The following is a 1,078-nucleotide window of genomic DNA, read 5'->3' as shown; positions in this document are numbered from 1 at the left end:
CTGAATACAAAAAAATTGTCCATCCAGTCCTGAGATTGCCGCACAGCGCCGGCCTGGCAGGACCCGATTCTCTCTGCTGCAGTTCACTAATAGTTACACTATTCACTAATGTCACTCTGCTCTTTCCTCCTGTCAGCATGCTCTCTGCTAACAAACACTGCAGAACAAGTTATTGGCTCCCCCGAGCTCAGCCAGTATGAGGCTCATCACACATGCGGATGAAGATGATGGTGGTGGTGATGATGGGGATGATGATGATGGTGGTGGTGGTGATGATGATGAGTGGTGGCGGCAGAGCTGCATTGATTGGTGTGTGTTCTGTCCAGCGCCTCGGTGTACAAACCCTTCTCGTCCCCTCTGCTTCCTCGGCACAGATTGTGGTGAACGCCATTGTGGACACGCTGAAGACGGCATTCCCGCGATCGGAGCCGCAGAGCCCGACGGATGAGCTGAGTGAGAACGAGGTGGACGGCAAGTCTCAGAATGACAAGAGAAGCACCAAGTGAGTCTGTCCTGTCTCCGCCCCCCGGGATGCGGTCTGTCTCCGCCCCCGATCTCCTGGGGGTTTCATCCCTCCGCCCCAACCTCCCGGTTTGAGGTCTCTCGGCCGTGGCGCTGGAGGTCCTCTGGTTGGTAATGAGGGAACAGTGGAGTTGGCTTTGCACGGACAACATGCAGAAAGTGACGCGTGTGCTGTGCGGAAGCCTCATCCAGCGGTGAGAAACGTGTGACGGGGGATAAGCGTGTCTGCAACACGGAGGGTTCTACATGTAACACGCGTGTAACACGCGTATCATCTTCCTCGTGGTTTCCTCTTCTCCCGGCAGGTGGCTGGAGGTCCAGGTGGACAATGTCACCTGCATGCAGCGATGGGCGTTGTACCTGCGTTTACTGCGACAAGCAATCTGGCCGGGAGGGGCTCTGCGCACTCAGCCGCGGCCGCCGAGGACCCGGACGCAGAGGGACGCAGCTTACGATCAGGCCCTGCAAAGCCTCATGGGTATTATACCGGGTGAGCCCTGCCGATGCACCCACACTGCATGGAAGGGTCCGGGGGGGTCACTGATCTCTCCTCTCT

At 57.6% G+C, this 1,078-nt stretch overlaps 1 protein-coding gene across 1 annotated transcript in view; it reads left to right on the top strand.

The window, feature by feature from the left end:
* LOC108803946 (sorting nexin-19-like) overlaps positions 1–1,078 on the top strand; it is a gene marked incomplete at its 5' end in the record, with an annotated part of 4,538 nt that overhangs the window by 829 nt on the left and 2,631 nt on the right. Inside the window, 3 exons of the mRNA XM_018575730.1 lie at positions 375–502; positions 597–716; positions 828–1,012. Of these exons, the coding sequence (XP_018431232.1) occupies positions 375–502; positions 597–716; positions 828–1,012 (433 nt within the window). The remainder of the gene's footprint in view (positions 1–374; positions 503–596; positions 717–827; positions 1,013–1,078) is intronic.

The sequence above is a fragment of the Nanorana parkeri genome, unplaced genomic scaffold (genome assembly GCF_000935625.1).
Source record: "Nanorana parkeri isolate BGI_ZX_2015 unplaced genomic scaffold, ASM93562v1 scaffold4543, whole genome shotgun sequence".
Lineage (NCBI taxonomy): Eukaryota > Metazoa > Chordata > Amphibia > Anura > Dicroglossidae > Nanorana > Nanorana parkeri.
The sequence above is the reverse complement of the archived record's forward strand: the minus strand, read 5'-3'. Positions and strand labels throughout refer to the sequence as shown.